Source organism: Caretta caretta, chromosome 18 (genome assembly GCF_965140235.1).
Source record: "Caretta caretta isolate rCarCar2 chromosome 18, rCarCar1.hap1, whole genome shotgun sequence".
NCBI classification, from domain to species: domain Eukaryota; kingdom Metazoa; phylum Chordata; order Testudines; family Cheloniidae; genus Caretta; species Caretta caretta.
Window position 1 is genome coordinate 16,817,603 of NC_134223.1, and position 16,851 is coordinate 16,834,453.

The 16,851-nt window shown below is 56.2% G+C and overlaps 1 protein-coding gene across 1 annotated transcript in view; it reads left to right on the forward strand.

Annotated features, from left to right (window-relative positions):
• Positions 1 to 16,851, forward strand: part of VWA1 (von Willebrand factor A domain containing 1) — a 32,822-nt gene that overhangs the window by 11,974 nt on the left and 3,997 nt on the right. The window contains exons 2-5 of the mRNA XM_048825175.2: positions 3,934 to 4,497; positions 13,913 to 14,191; positions 15,147 to 15,419; positions 16,478 to 16,747. Coding sequence (XP_048681132.1) covers positions 3,934 to 4,497; positions 13,913 to 14,191; positions 15,147 to 15,419; positions 16,478 to 16,747 — 1,386 coding nt within the window. The remainder of the gene's footprint in view (positions 1 to 3,933; positions 4,498 to 13,912; positions 14,192 to 15,146; positions 15,420 to 16,477; positions 16,748 to 16,851) is intronic.

Here is a 16,851-nt window from a genome sequence, read left to right on the forward strand (position 1 = left end):
GACTTTAAAAGGAACTTGGCGAGGAGCCTCGGAGAGCAGAGATGCAGCACGAGCCGCTGCCTGGCTCGTCCACCACTGGAGCTGCACTCTGCATCCTGACTCTTGCTGTCACTGGCTGATCTCTGCCCTGGAAGCCGTGCAGAACATGCCCCTAAAAGGACGGTGCTTGCAGAGGCCAGGCCTGACTCAGTGCCTTTGGCAAGAGCAGGAGGGTGAGAGGCGCTCGGCAGCGCTGGGACTTGTTGGCTGTGTTTGGGTGACCCAGGATCCTGTTTACAGTAGCTGCCTGCATGATTTTAACCCTCCTGCGGAAGGCGCGGGTCCCAGCCGCGGTGCTGTAGCATGGTTCTTCACACGCTGTGGATCCACGCCTCTGCTTGCAGTCATGGTCCAAACGTAATCTTTTCTGCTGCAGCCCGGGGGCTGTGCAGGTAGCATCGGGGCCCTCAGATATGCCAGATTGTATGGGAGCGATTGTCTCCTGAACGCCTTGTCACGGAGTCCCTGGGCGATGCTCTGGAACTGCTCCCCATGAAGTCAGTCAGGACTCTGGGGTAGTCGCCTTTCTGTGAGCAGCCTGTCTTCAGGACACACAGCTCACCCGGCTTCCACCTTCCTGGGTCTGACCTCGGAGCATTCAGCATCCTCTGCCTCTCCGTGTGCTTCCCCCAGCGAGTCCGCTCAGGCGGGGCTCCTGGGGAAGCCAGAGGGTCCTGCACCCCAACTTCGCAGTCAGACGTGACTCTCAGCCAGCCAGTAAACCAGAAGGTTTATTAGACGACAGGAACATGGTCTAAAACAGAGCTTGCAGGTGCAGAGAACGGGACCCCTCAGCTGGGTCCATTCTGGGGGGCAGTGAGCCAGACAACCACGTCTGCACTTCACTCCATGTCCCAGCCAGCCCCAAACTGAAAACCCCCTCCAGCCCCTCCTCCTCTGGGCTTTGTTCCTTTCCCCGGGCCAGGTGGTCACCTGATTCCTTTGTTCTCCAACCCTTCAGCTCTCACCTTGCAGGGGGGGAAGGGCCCAGGCCATCAGTTGCCAGGAAACAGGGTGTCGGCCCTTCTCTGTGTCCAGACCCCTGCACACACCTGCCCTCTAGGGCTCTGCAATGATCATACACCCTTACTCCACCCCCTAGATACTCAAGAACTGCCTAGGGGAAACCGAGGCACCCCCACACTATTCAGAGGAAACATCAAGAACAGTCCCACTTCGTCACATCTCTCCCCCCTTCGAGATCGAACTGAGCGGGGTCACTTTAGCCGGTGACCTGGGGAAGTTCGAAGCCACCAACGTTCCCATGGATGCCCCAGCATCTCTCCCATTCCTTGGTAGGAGTTACACCAGGCCCTTCCAGTTTCACGCCCTCCCTTAGGTCAGGGGTGGTCGATAGCACTCGCAGGCCGCATGTGGGAAGGTTTATGCAGCCCATGCCCTTTGGCCACCCCAAGAATGTCTCCCCATTGACCATCACCTTCTGCTCCCACTGGAGGTCCGAGGGGCCTGGCCCCAGGAAACTCCACACAGACATATAGGTTGGGGTCAGGAGTGGGAGCCTGTCCACATCCCCAACCATCTGGCTGACGGAGTCTATGGCCTTGGGACCCAGCAAGGGAGCTAGACACCGGGGCTTTTCCACAGGGTCCCCCTGGTTCAAATCGCCAGCCTGCTCAAAGGCAGTGAGGTGGGCATCCACACACCCCCCCTCCTTAACCAGGGGCAGCAATTTAGTTTCAAGGTTCCCTGCGGAACTGGCCCCCCGGGATCTATCCCCACTCACCCCGGGGAGGTCCCCTAGGCCTCTCCGCTCCCCCACCGCCAGTTCATGCTGCTGCTGCTTCTGCAGCTCTTTCTCGGGCTCTCGCTGTCTCCCACGGTCCTCTTGCTCTCTCGGACTCAGCTCCAATCCCGTCCGTCTCGATCCCCCGATGGGGAACCCGATCGTGAAGACCCCCGTCTGGTCGGGGACAGGAGTCTTGGCGATGCCTGGCTCCCGCTTCAGCTGCTCCCAGATCCTGCTATAGCCCCAGTTGGGGTCAGGAATCTGTTCCTTCGAGCGGTCATCCTCCTCCAGCTGCACGATGAACTGTGCTTTGGTGAACTTTCCAACGCTCAACCCTCTCTTTTTGCACAGGGTTACAATGTCCTTCTTAAGGAGACGGTGACAGGCCATCACTCCGCTCCTCCCAAGTTGTTTTGGACTCACAGGCCCGTGTGTTCTCAGCTCCCCACGGTTTCCAGGGAGAACCCCTAGTGTGCCAGCCCTTCTCGAGGTCACCACCTCTTTGCCAGGGTCGAGCTGCAGACTCCTCCGCCCCTGAGACTGCTCACTGCAGTCCCCAGGGGGACCCCATTACTGCACAGTCCTTCTCGCTGGTCACACACTCCCAGGGGTTAACCGCCCCCCGAAACCGCTCCTTTCTGAGCCTTCAGCAGGCCTGGTCCTCGGCAATCCCCCTTCGTGTTACTGCTCCCCAGTCACTTACTGCAGGAAGCGCCATCCACGGGGTGCAGTACATCCCACCGCTGCCACCAGTTGTCACGGAGTCCCTGGGCGATGCTCTGGAACTGCTCCCCATGAAGTCAGTCAGGACTCTGGGGTAGTCGCCTTTCTGTGAGCAGCCTGTCTTCAGGACACACAGCTCACCCGGCTTCCACCTTCCTGGGTCTGACCTCGGAGCATTCAGCATCCTCTGCCTCTCCGTGTGCTTCCCCCAGCGAGTCCGCTCAGGCGGGGCTCCTGGGGAAGCCAGAGGGTCCTGCACCCCAACTTCGCAGTCAGACGTGACTCTCAGCCAGCCAGTAAACCAGAAGGTTTATTAGACGACAGGAACATGGTCTAAAACAGAGCTTGCAGGTGCAGAGAACGGGACCCCTCAGCTGGGTCCATTCTGGGGGGCAGTGAGCCAGACAACCACGTCTGCACTTCACTCCATGTCCCAGCCAGCCCCAAACTGAAAACCCCCTCCAGCCCCTCCTCCTCTGGGCTTTGTTCCTTTCCCCGGGCCAGGTGGTCACCTGATTCCTTTGTTCTCCAACCCTTCAGCTCTCACCTTGCAGGGGGGGAAGGGCCCAGGCCATCAGTTGCCAGGAAACAGGGTGTCGGCCCTTCTCTGTGTCCAGACCCCTGCACACACCTGCCCTCTAGGGCTCTGCAATGATCATACACCCTTACTCCACCCCCTAGATACTCAAGAACTGCCTAGGGGAAACCGAGGCACCCCCACACTATTCAGAGGAAACATCAAGAACAGTCCCACTTCGTCACACGCCTCCCCTCCCCTTTGTATGGGAGCGATTGTCTCCTGAACGCCTCTCACCCCAGCCTTCATCACACAGAGAGTCCAAACAGCCAAAGCTGTTGACTTCAAGAGGCTTTGGATTAGACCCTTCCATGCACTCCCATTTCTGGGTTAAGTGCTTCCAAATGTCTCCATTAGAAGGGTGTTTAGAGAACAAATTCTGTTCTTGAGTTGTCACTACATAGAGTCTGTGGCCATATTAAAAGGTACAAGCCTTTGGCTATGTCTGTCTCCCTGCTTTGCACTCCTCATCTGAGGATCTCACATTGCTCTGCAGAAATTAAGCTCCGCACCCAGCAGGTGAGGCAGATAAGGACAATGAATGCTGCCGTGCAGGCAGGGAAAGGGAGGTGCAGAGAGGTGATGTGACGTGCCAGCCCGGGCAAGTCACGAGGGTCAGTGGCAGGGCCTGGAGTAGAACCCAGGCGTCTTTATACCAAGTCAGAAAATGTATAAACACGGGGCCAGTCCTGAGGTCCTTACTCTGGCAAATTCCCATTGGAGCGCCTGCATATGGACCTCAGGATCTGGCCAAAAATGAGCAAATTCACTGCTACCAGACTCCTGTGGCAGGGGTTGGATTGGGTCACATCATTGCAATAACCTCCTCTCTGTCTCTCTCTGCCAGGTCTCCAGCCCTTCATTCCAGACTCAGAGGGGGACCTCCTCTTCCTGCTGGACAGCTCTGGCAGCGTCTCCTACTACGAGTTCTCTAGGGTCAAGGAGTTCATCAGGGGCCTCCTGCGACCCTTCACCTTTGGCCCCAGCGACGTCCAGACCAGCATCATCCACATTAGCACTGTGCCCACCATAGAGTTCCCCTTCGACCGGTACTTGTCCACCGGGGCGGTGCAACAGGCCATCCGGGACACGCAGCAGCTGATGGGGGACACCAACACGGGCAAAGCCCTCTCCTTCGCCAAGGAGAAGTTCTTCACGGATGAAGCTGGCGCCCGGGCGGATGTGCCCAAGGTGCTGGTGTGGGTGACGGACGGCTTCTCTACTGATGACATCTCCCAGCCCATGCAGCTGCTGAAGGACATGGAGGTCACGGTCTTCATCATCAGCACCGGGCGGGGGAACTACCTGGAGCTTTCAGCAGCTGCCAGCCAGCCTCCAGAGAAGCACTTGTACTTTGTGGATGTGGATGACCTGCCCATCATCACCAAGGAGCTGAGGGATGCCATCATAGGTACCATGCGCTGGCTCGCCTGGGGAGAGAAGTTCCAGTTCGCGATGCCCCTTTGCGGGGGATGGGAGGGGGATGGGTGAATGCCAGCCAGTTCCTCGGTTTGGGGAAGCGCCCTAGAGTTCAGGTATTTCTGCGAACCTTCTGTGGAGGTCTCTGGCCTGCAAAGCCAGGGCTGGGAATCTCCCAGCATTTCCTCCATGCCCTCTGGCGGGGAACGGGGGCACCACAAGAACGGCTCCTCCAGTCCCATAAAGAACGCAGAGGGGCTAAACCAGTGGTCCTCAAACTTTTCACGATCACCCCCCCCCCCCTTGCCCCTGTCCACACCCCACCCTAGGGGCCGGGAGTGGGGCTGCCGGGAAGGGGAGGGGACATGGACAGGGGTAAGGGGACCAAGGCTGGGGCCACACCGGGGGTGCAGGTCTGGGGCCAGGAGCCGGGGCCGCAGCGGGGCTGGGTGCTACTCCTTCCCTGCCGTGCCCCCCCAAACATTCCTCTGCACCCCCGCCATGGGGATGCACCCCACAGTTTGAGGACCACTGGGCTAAGCCCATTTTACTGAATCGCAGCATGTGGCCAGACCTTGCGGCGCTTCTGAGAATGCTCAGTTCAGGGGAGGGGCGAAAGTCGGGGTCAGCTGGTGTCCTACGCAGATGTGTGCTGAGGGAGACGGCGCGCACTGCACCCCGGGTGGGCTCAGGAGCCGCAGAAGGTATTGGATCGGGGGCCTCCGTGTCTTAAAGCGGGAGCCTCTGCTGCCTGAGGTAACAGATCCAGCTCTGCTAGTCGAGGCTGTAACAGGCTCCTCAGCCTCGATGTGAGGTCCAGCCCCCACTAGCGCCACGCCGTGTGGGTTGCCGTGACAAAGGCCCCATTCTCAAAGGCATTTAGGTGCCTAACTGTTCAGCTAGGGGCTGAGGGGGATTTTCTAAAGCGCCTAAGCTGGCTAGGCACGAAACCAATGGGAGTTAGGGGCTTAACCTGCTTCTGGGCTCGTAGAAATCCTGCCAGGCGCAGGTCTGCGTCGTTAGGTGCCTAAATACCTTTGAAAATCTGGCTCCAGTGCTCCGCGTTTCTTCGGATGTGAAGATAAGAAGAAGGCCCCTGCCCTGAGGAGCTGGCAGGGTATGAATCCCCCTAGACACTCTGCATTGCCACTGTGTCAGGTCGATTGGCTTCCCCAACCGTTGCTAGCAGAGGTTGGGACCGTAGTGTGGGCTGGTGGGGAGACCTATTGACCTAGGACAGCTGCGGCATTGATCTTGCTTGTCCAGGAGTGACCCCAGGCCTTGAGGAGGTTGGGGGTAGAGTGGGGACAAATTCTTGTCTTCCTTTTGGGGAAGATCCCACAAGGTCTTGCAGCGGTAATGTCCCCCTGCACGCTACAATGGAAACAAGCCAGGGTCTGTTCCCTTCTGCGGGCTGGGGGCAGTTAGCTGTGTTCGCGTTACAATGATTTGCTGGGTGGGGGAGAAGAGAAGGGAGCTCAGACACGAGTTGTCTGGATTCCTTTGAAACCCCCCAGATCTGGAAATGAATCATCACAGATGCAGGTCATTGGCTTCCCTGCTCGTCAATCCAGGCAGGAAAATGCACCAGACCCAAGAACTTTTCTTCTGTCTCCACAGGTTAATGGTTACCCAGGGAACTCGGAGCAGAGCAGGAGGTTTAGCTGTAGAAAAGAAAGAGTTAGGTGCCCAAATCCCTTTGAAACATAAGGGGAGATTGGTGCCTAATTCTCTGTGGCACCCTAGTAAATTCCAGCCAAAAAGATTACCAGGCTGCCCAGTAAGCCTGATGTAACAATTTGTTCTTTAGTATGTAAACACACCAGTCCAGGCTACATAGGCGGTGGTGTGGGCTCTTGAGTGGCATGTGTTAGTGCGAGCTAGGATTTTCCAAGTTGTATCCCAGCTCCGCCACTGATTCCCTCTGGGACACTGGGTAAGTCACTTAACTTCCCTGAGTTAGTTTCTCCCTCTGTAAGACAGGGATAACACCGGCTTGCCTTAGAAGATTACTTCGTTAATGTCCATCAAGTAGCCGGAAGCCATAAAGCATGAAGTGACTCTGTAGAACTCAACAATAGGGCAGTAAATTACCGTGGGTTCATTTGATTTCTAGATGGACGGTGAATGTTTTCCAAAAGTTTTAAACAAACATTTCAAAGACGTCAAGCGGTTCGAAGCTGTCCCATCCAAACAAAGGAGAATAATCGTAAGAACCCGCTGCATGCATAGAATACACCCAGTGCTGATAGAACTGTTGGCAGGGTCGACTCACTTAGCGCTGACCCTGTGGAACAGAGCTAACCTAACATGGCTGCGTGTATCTGCAGCGGCTGGCATTCACCAAAGGATCAAGGTCTTGCCCTGCGGCCATCTGTCATGCTGCTCTCTTTAATAATCATTAAATATGTTCCTAGCGGGATTCCAGGAAAATCGTGGCCAGACTAGGCAAGGTTAGCATGTTGGCAGCAAGCCTGTTTGTGGCAAGTGTGGCTGTGGAATTGGAGTGATTGGTAAGAGTGGAAGGCCAAAGGTGGGTTAGATTTTCATGGTCAGACTTGCCGAAGCAAAGCGAACGCCTTGTGCTCGTTTGCACGTCCTTACCTACGACTCTCATCCTCCACGCGGCTCTTCAGTGCCATTCCTCGGGGTGTTGCCTGCCCTTGCAAAGCTGAGGCCTGGCCCAAGCCTCCTAGTATTCTAGGATTTCTTTGGGAAGCTGAGCAAGTTCCTTTGGCCCTGCGAGGCGTTCCAGTCGCTTTCCGGAGGCGGACTCTATTGGAAAGGGTATTTTCCTTCCCTGCGCGGCCCCTGCTAGGGGAGACTGGTTAGAGCTCGGTGTGGAGGAGCCAGTTAACCCTTTCCATGGTCTCCTATTGACACAGCAATTTTGTCACTAAAGAAAAGCCAATATTTAGAAAACCAAGGATGAAAAAGTCATACGTTATAACTATAAAAAAGAAAAGAAACCCAAACACAGAGTATCTGCAGAGTAGCTGGGTGACAAGCCGGGGCTTCCCCCTCTCCTCCAGTTGGGGGATCAGAGAGCACGTACTATGTATCTCGCAGCCGTGGCTGCAATGTGCGAGGTGCTGGACAAACCCCAGCTGGCAAATGAGCTGCAGCAGCCCAGAAGCCGGGGAGAGTCATCGCCAGCTCCTAGCACACACCAATCATAAGTCAGGCCCCTCTGGGATCTGGCGTGAAGATCACGAGATTGTCAGCAATAATACATGCTGTGTTCCTTTGCCTTCTGGATTGTGAGCATCTGGCTTGCACTCAGGCCAAGCTTTGCTCTGCATTGGTGAAGCCTAGACTCCTTGTTTTTTTAAATGAATCTAGGATTCTCCCCTATGCCAATGACTCCAGGAGCTGGGGCTTTAAGAAAAATACCAACTGCCTCAATAAAATGGTGGGAGTTGCCAAGAGCAGGCCCCGGTGCAGACCCCTTTGCCTTCCCTTCCCCATAGCTGTGGGTTCACAAAGCACATATGCCATGGGAAGGCAGCTGGCATGCAGTGCAGGGAGGCCGTTCCAAGCGAGCAGGCAGCATGGGAAAAGGCCTGGAGCTGCCATTATTATCCTCATTATCCTGTCCTCATCTCTTGAAACAAGATAGTAAGTTAAAAGGCCTTTTGTAGGTGCACAAATGAGCTTTGTAATGAAATTGGCCAGTTTCTTCCCTCCACTCCTGCCCAGGAAGGGGCTGGGTTTCATCCCCACTCGTTGCTATACACCCGCAGTATGGACCTGGCTCCCATGCAGCACTTGCCTCAGGTGTGAACATGAGTATGGGAACAACCCACAAAAGGAGTAAATTGGAGGGGCCACACCTCTTTTATGAGCTGCATTAGCCTTTATCTCCTCCTTGCTCCCTTCAGAAGCATCTCCTTCGCTTCTAAAGATTTGCTCAGAGATCTAAGCAGGCAGCTAATAAACCAAAGCTGTCTGGTCTGGGAGTCATGCTGGAGTTTTAGATCCAAGCCAGTGCTGAGAGTGAGTGAGAGAAGGGGAATAGACTCGTGTTTGGGACATATGGGGGCTCCCCCCTGCTGGTTTCTAATCCTGCCTCTGTGGAAAAGTGACATCATCTCTCTCCCTCAGTTTCCCTCCGCATACAATGGGTATAATAATATCAACTGACCTGCGGTGAGGGGCGCTGGGAAGGTCGGTGAGTGTAAATGGCTTGACAGACTGTGCCAGGTTCTGATTCGGCTTGCTCTGGTGTCAATCGGGAGTAGCCCTGTTGAAGTCAGTGGAGCTGTGATGGTGTAAAACTCTTGTAAGTGAGAGGAGATTCAGGCTGGGCTAGGAGACTGACCAAGGCAACTGTCTCCCCCACAGTTACTTCATTCCACCCCCACCGCCCTGGCCTCCCCCAGTCTAGGGGGGCTGTTGGGCACCCCTTCTAAGCTGTCCGCTATCGCTTTAAATCCGCGGAGACAATCACTGGCATTCGCTTTCCTGCTTGAATTGACGGAACCTAAGTCTGTCACCCCCTCGTCAATTTGCCGCTCTCCGCTGGCCAGCAGACAGCAAGTGTACAGGATGATCTCCATTCTGCCCTTCCACAGCGAAGATATAAAGGGCTAAAGGCTGTTGATCCTGCTCCTTTCACCAGGCCAAACCATCACAGCCTGCAACGGGCACCAGGGAAATACCCGCGACAGACAGCCAGACTCAGAGAAAATAAATCGGATCTTGGGGAAACGGCTGAGCAACGTAGCGCAGGCGATGAGGCTGCTTCTTAGAGACAGTGGCATTGAAATACACTGGACCAGATGGACCAGGGTCCAATCTAGTATGGCAGTGCCTGGTTCCACAGTGTAACCTTCCTGACTTCCAGTGGGTTACTCTCTACGTACACCAGCGCAGGTGAGAAGAGTGGCCCACGATTAAGCTGCTAGTGTCCCCTGAAAATGCTAAGAAACACGCACCTATTCTCAAGGTACTGTAGTTGGAGGAGAGAGTCTGGCTTTATTCTCCGAGGGACGGACCTGGATTGCAATCAAAGAATCCCTGGGGGGTGACGTGTGGGTCTCTCCCTGCTCATGTCTGATCGGTGGCTGTGCTCTGTAGAAACTGACATCACCCTTTGGCACCTTCTCCGCTGCAGGACCCTACATGCACAGTAGCAACAGAAACTGCAGCCGGCTCCAGCACAGCCCCCGGGAGAGCAGCACGTTTATGAGCTCCGCAGCCCACGGCGAAGGCTCCGTGTCAGGGACCTGGGCCCATTGTGTAGTCAGGGAACATGTTTTCCCAATCTGATAAAGAATAGCGCCCACCGGGCTCTGCAGATGTGAGGCCCTACCCTCGATGGGCAGAATTCAGTCTGTTCTAACCTGCGTTTGTTTGTGAAAATGGACGACGACTGGCCATTCTGTTTGAAATGAACCTTTGGGAGCCTGATCCTATTTGCACCTAGCGTCCCAGTGCCTCGGAACGGTTGGTAGATATCAATAGCCCAGATAGGAATACTGAGGCACAGAGCTGAAGGGATTTGTCCAAGGTCACAGCTGAGCCGGGGTGGAGGTGGTAATATAGGAACAATAATTAATGCCTAGATCTTATGCAGCACTTTGGATCTCAAAGGGCTTTACAAAGGAGAGCGGTATCCTTATTCCCCATTTTGCAGATGGTGAAACCGAGACACAAAGTGGAGAAGTGGTTTGCCTGAGGTCATCTCACAAGCCAGCAGCAGAGCTGGGAACTGGATCCAGGTCTCCTGGGTCCTGACCCAGGCGATTGCACAGAGAAGAATGATATTTCCTTTGCAGATGAAGAAAGGAGGTTTCCTGCCACCTTAGTCTTGGGCTCACTGAGAATCAAGAAATTTCCAACAAGCTCATGGCTGTGAAAAGTGCTCGTCTGTGTCTATCCTTCATGAGCCACAAAGACGCAATGAGTGAGAGTCCGATCATTAACGGCGGGTGTGGGGAGGTCGGGGGTGCAGTAATCATTGGTGATTGGAAAGCTTCAGCTGGGATCGATGCCTAGGGAATAACATCCTGCAAGCCTAACGTTAGTTTTAAATCAGAAATCCATAGGGTGCTGAATCAAACAAGCCACGTGCCCTGCTCTCTGTGGCTTATTGGCTTTGCTTGGTGGCCACGGCAGTTCCAGCGAGGCAGCAGGGCACAGTGCTGTAAGCAAGCTACAGGCCAGATCCCCAGCTGATGTAAAACAGGTTAGTTCCATGGACGGAGCAATGTTAGTTTGCACCCTCCGATTCTCACACAACACCCCTGGGGGGCTCTGTCTTAGAGATGATTCATTTCCAGCCCAAGTGCATTTGGCCTTTGACAGGATAAATGTTCTTTCCAGCACCTCAATCTCAGTCTCCGAGGTTTGAACTGAGCTGGTCCTTTGTGCCCTTAGGAATCGCACTGCATGGAGTGGCAGGATCGGGAGCAGCTCCCAGGGCTGCAGGGAGTTCTTACAAAGCACGATGGGAACCAGGGAGGAGGGGGCGTTGAATGCTGCTGGCTGGTGAAGGGGGAAAGCGAGGGCATGGCAGATGTGGAATGTTCCTGCCCAGCTGGGCAAGCCCATAAACAGCTCAAAGGAAAAACTGAAGCTGCTTTCTGGTTACCAGGGAGCTGGCCTGGAACTCCAGCAGTTTAAAGGAGGAAGGCTGGGCTTCTGGTTCCCGGGCAGGCTGAGATCTGGGTGATGTTCCTAGCTCTGTTGTGGATTTGCTGTGTGCTCTTTGGGAAGTCAGGTCTGTGCTCAGTGCCTTAGTTTCCCCACCTGTGCTTGTTGGACAGTGATATGTGTAAAGCATTTTGAGCTCAAGGTGGAAGGGGAGGATGCAGTAGGACAGCCTACTGGTCCAAGCCCCAGGCAAAGGCTTCCCCTCTGCCAGTGGCTGGCATCACGGGCTCATGGCTGAACTGAGTTTTCCCAGCTCCTCCCTTTCCCACTCAGGCAGGAAGCTGTGTGGTTTGGAGCCAGTAAAGCAAAAGGGAGTCTCTTATCAGACAAAAAGAAAAGGAGTACTTGTGGCACTTTAGAGACTAACCAATTTATTTGAGCATGAGCTTTCATGAGCTACAGCTCACTTCATTTTGCATTAGTAATTACATTTCAGAGTAACACGGCTGTTACTCTGAAATCTTATCAGACGGTGGCCTGCTGCTTCCAGTCATCTGCACTGTCAGCAGCCCATCAGCAGTGCACTGGGCAGGCCCACGGGCCAATACAGTGAGAGGTGGGTTTGTTCCTCTAATAAGGCTCAAGGTCTTGGGAATGCCGGCTGGGAGCCCTGCCAGTCCCAGGCAATGTCCTGCTCCCCCTTGCAGGAGCAACAGAAGAGCCATAGTCGGGTTCCAACCTCTCCAGCTTGTGCACCCAGATGGCTCTGCAGGGAAGGAAACGCAGCAGAGGAAGAGGCTCGAGCAAGGAAGAAAAGGCTTTTTGGGGGGCATGTTGAAGGCAAGGGGGTGCTGAGGCCCTGGGAATGGTGAGAGCTGCAGAGGAGAAGGCCCTTGCGCCAGAGGTGTTGAGTTGAGATGCCAAGGGCTGCAGAGAAGGGCTTGGCAATGGTACCAAGGGAGGTGGCAAAGGATGTGGCCAGAGGGAATCAGTGGTGGCAGGGGACAATGGGGGCTCCACTGTTTTGCCAGCCCTGGAGATAGCCGCCTCTGGGACAGAATGGGGGAAAGGAGTGGACAGGGCAAGGGGCGGGGAACTCTGCAGCACGGGGTGCCACAACACAATGGAGCATCTGTGGAGCACTGGGATGGGTGACCTCAGCCGGGATGAATGCAGGGGACTCCGCAAATGCCAAACAACTCCCTAACTCTCCCCCGCCCCCCTTCCACAGCAGCAGGGCTGGGGCATGGAGTCTCCTGGGGAGAATGGCCTCTTCTTCCATGCTGGCTGACCCTGGGCACTTCAGAGGAGCTGGTGCTTTGACTTGGCTCCTTGGGAGGCAGGGGATTGACCTCTGGAGGGTGGACCCACGTGGGACTAAAAGTCAGAGCTCGTGGGTTCTGTTCCCAGCTCTGTCGCTGTCTCTGTGTGAGTTCGGGCGAGGCTTTCCTGGCCGGAAGTCCGTGGGAGCAGAGGGCAGGATAACCAGACCATTCACCTCTCTAGGCCTTAGTTCCCCACTCTGGTGATATGGGGACAGTAGCACTGCCTGCCTCTCAGGTGGCGCATCCCTCCTGTCCCCGGCGTGAGCTAAGGAGAGTTTCCCCCCAAGGGAAGCGGTTGCCCCCCGCTTGCAGCAGGCTGTGCCCATGTGCAGGCCCCCATCCCCATGTTAGGCGGGGAACGCACACTGTGCAAACGCAGTCGGCTTCCCTGTGAACATCCTAGCAGGGCCGGGGTTGCCACGGCAGGCCGGGGAAGTGCCCCCCCGAGGCGTTAGCATACAGAGATGACTGCTGCATGCCAGTTACTGCAGGGCTGGGCTGGGCTGGATCTCCGGCCTCGGGGTCGGAGGATCCAGCCCAGTTCCGCCTGGCAGCCATACCAGCCCAGGACTGTCGGGGGCCAGGGTGAGAGGAGCGTGGGGTGGGGATGGGGGCGGTTCTCAGCACAGCCCCAGTGAGGCAGGTGTCTCCATCCCAACAGCTTGCTCTCCATGCAGTCCTTGCGGCGGTGGGGGGGGGGGGTATGACTGATGCGGAGGGGCATGGTGGCAGGGCGGGCGGTGGTGGAGCTGCCCTGTCCTGTCCCAGCTGAAGCTGCTCTCTCCAGCTCTGAGCAGCGTGTGCTGCTGAACGAGGGCTCTTTGGAGCTGAGGGCCTGGTACTATTCAGTGGGCATCTGGTGTAGAGCGGCCACCCGCCACAGACAGACACAGCTGTGCGGTTCTGAGCCCTGTGCCAGCTTTTTGGGGGGTGGTTTCCACCGCCATCTGGTGGGCGTAGGAGAGAGATGCACTTGCTCTTTACAAGCGCCGCCCTGGTACTCTATGGATGATAACGGATACAAGGGGGTGTCACTTGGAAGTGACGAAAATGATCCACTCTCCCCTGCTTCTGTTTACACTTGCTTCATGGCTTTGAGGCAAAGGCCAGAGGCATTTTTGTGGCTCCAGAATCTTTAATAAAAAAAACAAAACAAAGGGACTGGTTCATGGCAGCCCAGCTCCAACCTGTTGTGCGGTGTTGCTATGAGCTGCTAACCAGCTGCCCTGTTCCACCCCAGAAGTGGCTGCATTGCAACTAAGTGTGATCTGAGCTGTGTGTAGAGTTATTTCTAATGTGTTTAGAGCTCCTAGCATGAGAGGCGAACCCCAGCTACCTGGGCAATGCGAAATGCTCACCTGCATTTTCTGTGCTTAACGAAGCTGCTGCTGCCGATGTGATGGGAGGGAGTTGTTTGCACAGGCACGGAGAATCAGTGGGACTTCTCTGATCCTCCAGTAACTTCTTATGCTGTTTCTCTCCCAGATGTTATCCGAGCCAAGCGGCTCCGCGCCATGGAGATCACCTCCAGCAGCTTCCGTCTGACGTGGCCTAGGCTCCTCTCCAGTGACACTGGCTACTACGTGGTGGAGTACGCCCCTACGGACGACCCGAGGAGAAAGCTAGTGAAGCAAGTATCCGGGGATCACACTGGCCTCTTCCTGAGCGATCTCTCGCCAGACACCACCTACGAGGTCGTGCTCATTCCAGAGTCCAACGAGCACTATATCCCTCCACAAACCACCAGGGTCACCACGCTGGAAGGTAAGACGATGAGCCCCATGGTGCTCGGTGCCATATGGACACGTAACGCAGACAGTCCCTGGCCCAGACCTTAGAGCCGAGGCATGAGGAGAGTGAGTATGGGTTTGAGAGAGACCCTCTAGCTCGGCCACGAATCAATCCGTGGAATTCTTTGGCCTGGGTTACGCAGGAGGTCAGATTACATGGCCACACAGTGAGTCCCTCTGGCCTTAAAATCTCTGCAGATTCTAAGGGGAAGACGGGGTGGGTCACCCCAACTGCCTGATTCTGTTCACTCCTCGCTGTGGGAGACAGGAGCCTGGGCTAGATGGACCATTGGTCTTACCCAGTATGGCCGTTCTCATGAATATAGAGAAAAAAACAGCAGAATTTAGTTGGAAACTGGAAGTCTCGGCTTTCCCCTGGCTTACCCAGTGCTGATCGGTGGATGCCATCGGGGTAAAGGGAAGCAAAGCACGAGCAGGTGGAAAGAGCTCCGTAGACCTGCACTCCCTGTCTCGCTATCCCCGCGTGATAACCCAGGCGTGTATAACACCACGCACCGAGGGGGCGGTCGTTGTCAGCTGGGAAGGAACCCGGGACCGCTGGGTCTAAAACCATGAGCCACTCCCCCCTGAGCTGAAAGACCCAGGTGTCTGAGCTGAGGCAGGAGCAAGCATCCCATCCTCTACTGGTGACCACTAGCGGGTGACGAGGAGTCGGTGACCACTAGAGGGTGACATTGTGAGCAGAAGCAGGACCCGTTTGAGGGAGAAGTGCAGAAAACTAGTACCCATTGGCAGCCTTTTGATTGAGAGCAGGATTGGGCTGTGTCGACGTGTCTGACTGGGGACGAGTTGCTTCTGCCTCCATGATGGCCAAGAGGCTCCCAGCTTATTTATGCTGCTCCGGCTGGAGTTCGCTCTGCTGCCGTGAATCACACCAACACTTGTCTTCCTTTCCCTCCTTCCCACAGAGGAAATCAGCCCAACTCGGGTTCTCATCTCGGAGTCCAAGCCGCACAGCTTCCGCGTCAGCTGGGCTCCCACGCCAGAAAGCGTGGGGAGCTACCAGGTCCTGTATGGGCCGCTGCCTGGCAATTCGGCTAAGCTGCTGGAAGTGGACGGGGCGCACAACAGCACGGTAGTGGAGAACCTGGCCCCCAACACCACCTACTTGGTGACGGTGGCGGCCATCTATAAATCGGGGAAAGAGAAAGCCCTGTCGGCCAAAGCTTGCACACAGGAAGGTGAGTGAGCGGGGCCTTCTGCCGACAGGACACAGCAGTCCCAGGTGTGAAATAACACTGCGTGGCCTGGGGTTCCTCCAGAATGTGACCACCTCTTTGGCCAGACCAGGCACTGCGGGGGAAGCCCTTCTCCCTCTGTTTTGTGTCTCACAGCCCCCTCACCTTTGCAAGCAAAGCCAACGCCCCACAGCAAGGGAGCGCTGCACCTCAGGGAAAGGACTCCAGCAATTGAGCTGGTCAGCCAAGCCACCTAGCAGGGCCGGGGGCAGAAAGTGGCCAGGGGGACGATGCAGCTTTCAGGGAACAGAGCATGCATATCATAGAAACGTGACAGAGCGTAGGACTGATGAAAATTCGACAGTAGGTGTGCAAGAGGTCTCCAACGGAGTCTGTCCTCCTGAGCCACCTGGAGCATCACAAGCAGAGGTGGCTGGGAGGATGCTGGAGTCCCCAGGGACGGAAAGTCGGTGCTGTCATCCTCTCCTTCCTCGTGGCCTGTCTCTTGGCGTGTCGGAGGGGTGGAGGTCATGAGCTCCCCTTGGGCACATGGCCAAAACTCCGCCAGTGTGGTTGGTGTAACTGGGGTGGAAGCTCATTAACAAGGGTCATGTGTCAGGGGCTCCCATGAAGTGAAGTCTTTGGAGCTTAGCTTGGCAGAGCAGGCGAGATCCGGCTTGATTTAGTCAGAAGGATTCTGGAGTGAGCAATGGCGGAGATGGGAGGTGAGTTGGGGTATGGGGGTATCACAGCCCGGTTCCCATGGGCAGATGTCAGTGTCAGCAGAGACGCTGAGGACTCCACGAGCCCTGGAGATGGAACTATCCCCTCCTGCCTGGAGCAGGCCCCTCCAGGGCACGGGGAGCCATGCAGAGGGAGTCCGGCGACTGCCCAGGCTGTCCCTGCTCTGCGGATAAACAGGGGCCTGTGGCCTGCAGAGCTGTCAACCCCGCCCTCTTCCCAGCGCCAGTCACTAATGGGGGAAAATGGGCCCCAGAAGGAGGGATGACCCCAAATGACTGGGCCCCTCTAACCTGCTCTTCTCTCCATCCCCTGGCTAGAGAGCTCCAAGGTGAGACACCTGCGCTTCGAGGACATGGGCCCCAACACCCTGAAGGCCTCCTGGGACTCGGCCGATGGGCCAGTCCTCGGTTACCGGGTGAGGTGCCGGCGGCAGACGGGCCCCTCGTCGCTCCTCAGCGTCTCGCCGCAGATCCACAGTGTGCTCCTGACGGACCTGGCCTTGGGCACTGCCAACAAAGTGTGTGTGAAGCCCATGTACAGGAAGCAGCCGGGGAAGGGGCTATGCCGCGTGGTGCACATGCAGCATGGTGAGTCGGGGACAGGAGCCCGCCTGGACAGGGCAATGCACTAGTGCCTTCGTGCAAGGGGCGGGGGCTGTGAGCCAGTGCCCACCCATGCCCAGTGGCACTGG